The sequence below is a fragment of the Neltuma alba genome, unplaced genomic scaffold, assembly GCF_004799145.2.
Source record: "Neltuma alba isolate B1F8T4 unplaced genomic scaffold, ASM479914v2 tig00005608_pilon, whole genome shotgun sequence".
In the NCBI taxonomy this organism is placed as follows: domain Eukaryota; kingdom Viridiplantae; phylum Streptophyta; class Magnoliopsida; order Fabales; family Fabaceae; genus Neltuma; species Neltuma alba.
In genome coordinates this window covers 188,487-191,790 of record NW_021634172.1, presented here as the reverse complement: position 1 = coordinate 191,790, position 3,304 = coordinate 188,487, and the positions used below count along the sequence as shown (strand labels likewise).

At 38.3% G+C, this 3,304-nt stretch overlaps 1 protein-coding gene across 2 annotated transcripts; it reads right to left on the bottom strand.

Moving 5' to 3' along the window:
* Nucleotides 1-453: 453 nt before the first annotated feature.
* Nucleotides 454-2,891, bottom strand: LOC114748101 (DAG protein, chloroplastic). Of its 2 annotated transcripts, XM_028936456.1 has the most exons (6): nt 2,466-2,891; nt 1,424-1,521; nt 1,265-1,330; nt 1,060-1,167; nt 961-1,032; nt 454-768 (listed from the first exon to the last, which is right to left on the bottom strand). In XM_028936456.1, the coding sequence occupies exons 1-5, from the start codon at nt 2,801-2,803 to the stop codon at nt 1,010-1,012; spliced, it is 633 nt and encodes a 210-aa protein (XP_028792289.1). In that variant the 5' UTR covers nt 2,804-2,891; the 3' UTR covers nt 454-768; nt 961-1,009. The 2 variants fall into 2 exon arrangements, with proteins under 2 accessions (XP_028792289.1, XP_028792288.1); XM_028936455.1 differs by having other exon boundaries at nt 961-1,167; nt 2,466-2,890.
* Between the last annotated feature and the right edge of the window lie 413 nt (nt 2,892-3,304).

Below are 3,304 nucleotides of genomic sequence, written 5' to 3'. Positions count from 1 at the left end.
GCGATTCATTCACAATTTCACGTATAGGCCCAAACTACGTAGACCAAAAGCCACCATTTTATTAATTCTTGTAAGCCGCAAATAGGTGGGCCCAAAAAAAAAAAAAAAAAAAGGCTGCGACAGACTCTAGCAGTTTCTTACTAAAAAAAACTTCACTAAAAATCACACCATAATTTAAAAAATAATTTATAATTTTAATATATATAAATATTTTTTTTACAAATTTTTTTGATGTGTAAAAATACTTTTAAAAAATATTTTTGTCTAATACCAAACACTCCCTAAATTCGTTTCTCATAATCCAAAACTAAAGTGAATTTTTTTTTTTTTGGGGGCCATAAATCCGAAGTGAGTTTAGTAATCCGTAGAGGAATATTCGGCTATGATATGGGATGGGCCAAGCATGCACAACGACTAGAATTGATTCTACAGTTTCAATCAGTCACTCTATAAGTTCTTAAAACACCCATAAAGCTGGACATAATGCATTTTTAGTTCTGAGGCAAATTGTTTGATGATAATGAGCATAACATTCTAGAACATAGTATCTGAACATCCTGCATGCATATCATGCTCTGTCCATAACCACATTTCTCAACATAATAATCCTGAAACTACTCATACAGCTTGAAAGAACACTAGGCATCTGGAGAGACTTCCAACATAGGTAACGTATATGAGCAGCACCTGATAGAGCGTAGAGCATGAAAAAAGTCAATTCTCAGCAAATTTCATTTGGTTTTACTCTCTTTTAACAAAACTGTTGACCTGCAACAAAAGCAAAAAAGCATAACTAATCGCAGCAGCAGCACTTGATATAAAAACTTGAATAATAACAAAGGAATATACGTGAAATTTCATGCAATATCAGATATTGTGCAAAGATGCAAGCTGCAGTGTTCATTATCAATTCGATTTAGTAATAACCAAGAACTTCCCTATAGAACAAAAATCCACTACCTCAAGTAGAGTTCTTAAAGTCTCATTCTGAGGTTGCCTCTTGCCTTGGTCATCTGCGTTCTGGGGGCGGGCTATCTCTCCTTCTTTCTGGGGGCGGGCCATCTCTCCTTCTTTCATACCTCCTGCTCTCATTTTTCGATCCACCACGTTTCGGTTGATAGGTAGGGTACTTGCACGGGATGATCTCCCCATTTATATACTTATCCCCTACAATCAACATTAAGCATTTATATTTAGTCTTGAGAGTATCAGGATACCATATGGAACAGATAGATGCTTGGCGTCGAACTAAAGAACTACCTACCTCCATAATCCTTATTTTTAACATCTATATAGGAGTCTGGCAACACCCAAAGAACCCCAGGCAAACCTAGAAGCAGAAACACAAAAAAGACGATACGACAGTAATAGCATGGAAGTCACTAAAAATGATAAACAAGACAATCCAAAGCTGAGATTTTACCCTTAAATTTCTCAGAAGTTGCTTCATCAACAGTGCACTGAAATCCTGTGTAGGTGGTGGTACTAAAGGCATACATGTTCTTCTTAGCCTCTTCCATGCTGATGCACAAGCACCAAGACGTAATAAATTAGCAGGAATACTCAAGTTGACAAGCATTGGATCAATCATAGAACAGAAGTACAACATTTCATCATGAAATTTTATGTTCCTTCATCATGGAAGTCAAACCAGAAATTTTGCTCATGATAATTGTACCACTGAAGTCTAAATGGGTGAATTCATAACAGGCATACTTGTACTTTCATGTTACAGCCTTTTGCCCCAACCACCACAAAGCAGATAAAAATACCACAAGATCCAAGCCCCATCTCTTTCTCTAAATCTTGGCTCCAACATCATTACCATTACAAGTTATACAGAACATAAACTCCATCGGTTTCAATAACAGTATGTGTTTGCTATCAGATTCACCGATAGAACCGTGATATGAGCAAAAATCATTTTCAAGCGTCAACAATGAGGGCCTAATAGCAACCACATAGCAAACTTCATCTAAGTTTTGTTCTCGCAATAATTAGTCACAGTAATAAATCTTGAAGATAGCTAAGGAAAACTGAGACAACCATTTGTTCTCGAAAAATTAATTCTCACAATCAATATCATAATGCATCGATTTATTGAGCCAAAGACACACCACGCGTCAGAAGGAAGATAAAATTAAGACAAATCCTATTTTTCCTTCAAAGGAAACAATGGAATAGCAACTAGCATCAGAGATTCCAGCTTCGACAACCAACCCAACAACTAGAACCCAAACAGCGCAAGAACATAGCTAGTCGGGTACCCAGGACTCAGAAGTTGTTTATTATTACCCCAAACGCTAAAAGTCAAGAAACCGCCAAGGAAAACAAATGGCAAACGAGATCCCATGTCAAGACCAATTCAGATTGATATCCTGCTCTTAACTCATATTTTTTCCATAAAACAAACAAAAAGTAGGACATCCTAAAAAGGTCAAGGAGAAGAAGATAGTGGAACAAACCTTCCGAGGACAGTGGCGAGAGTATTGAGATAAGTGTCAATCATCTGCTCCCTAGTAGGAGCAGGGTCCTTAGGGAACTCCATCACAATCAACCAGTGGTTGTAGTCACAACCAGGAAGCATAATAGTCTCCCTCTGCTCACCGCTACTGCTCCTCTTCGGCGAGAAATCCCTATCGACGGTCGCCCGAATCAGCGTTCGGGCACGGGTACGGATCACGCTCGAATGCGGAAGATTCCATCCGAATCCATGGCTGGTCACAGTGTTGAAGACTGACGTTTTAGGGTGAGAGCGAAGGGTTAGGGTTTGAGGGGAGAAGGACAGAGGCACCGTCGCCATTGAAGGAGACGACACTTGGGAGAAATGGAGAGCCAATGTGTTCGAGCGTGCTGTGCGACTGATGATAAGGTTCAGAAATGAGACTCCGATATTTTTCCTCTTTTATATCGGCCCTGATTTTTTGGGGTCTGGCTTTCCTCCGCTACCATTATGGTTCCTCGCCTCTCCGCTACCAGAAGCGCACCGTTTAACGGGTAAAATGACAAATGGGATTCAACCAAAAACACCGCAATGCCAGAGTATGAAAATCAATGAAGCAACAACAAATCAGGAAAAAAGTCGGCATCGATTCTGGATAAGCAACAGAGGAAATATTTCTAAATGGAAAAATTTTTTAAAAAAAAGGACCCAGCCACAAATTTTAAGATCCAAGTGTTGGGGCTCAACACTTTATATACTCACTCTACTCCTTATTATAAAAGACTATTAATTAATTTACACAAAATAATAAAAATAGTTAAATACATTAAATTTATCTTAAAATTTAACTTATTTTAATAT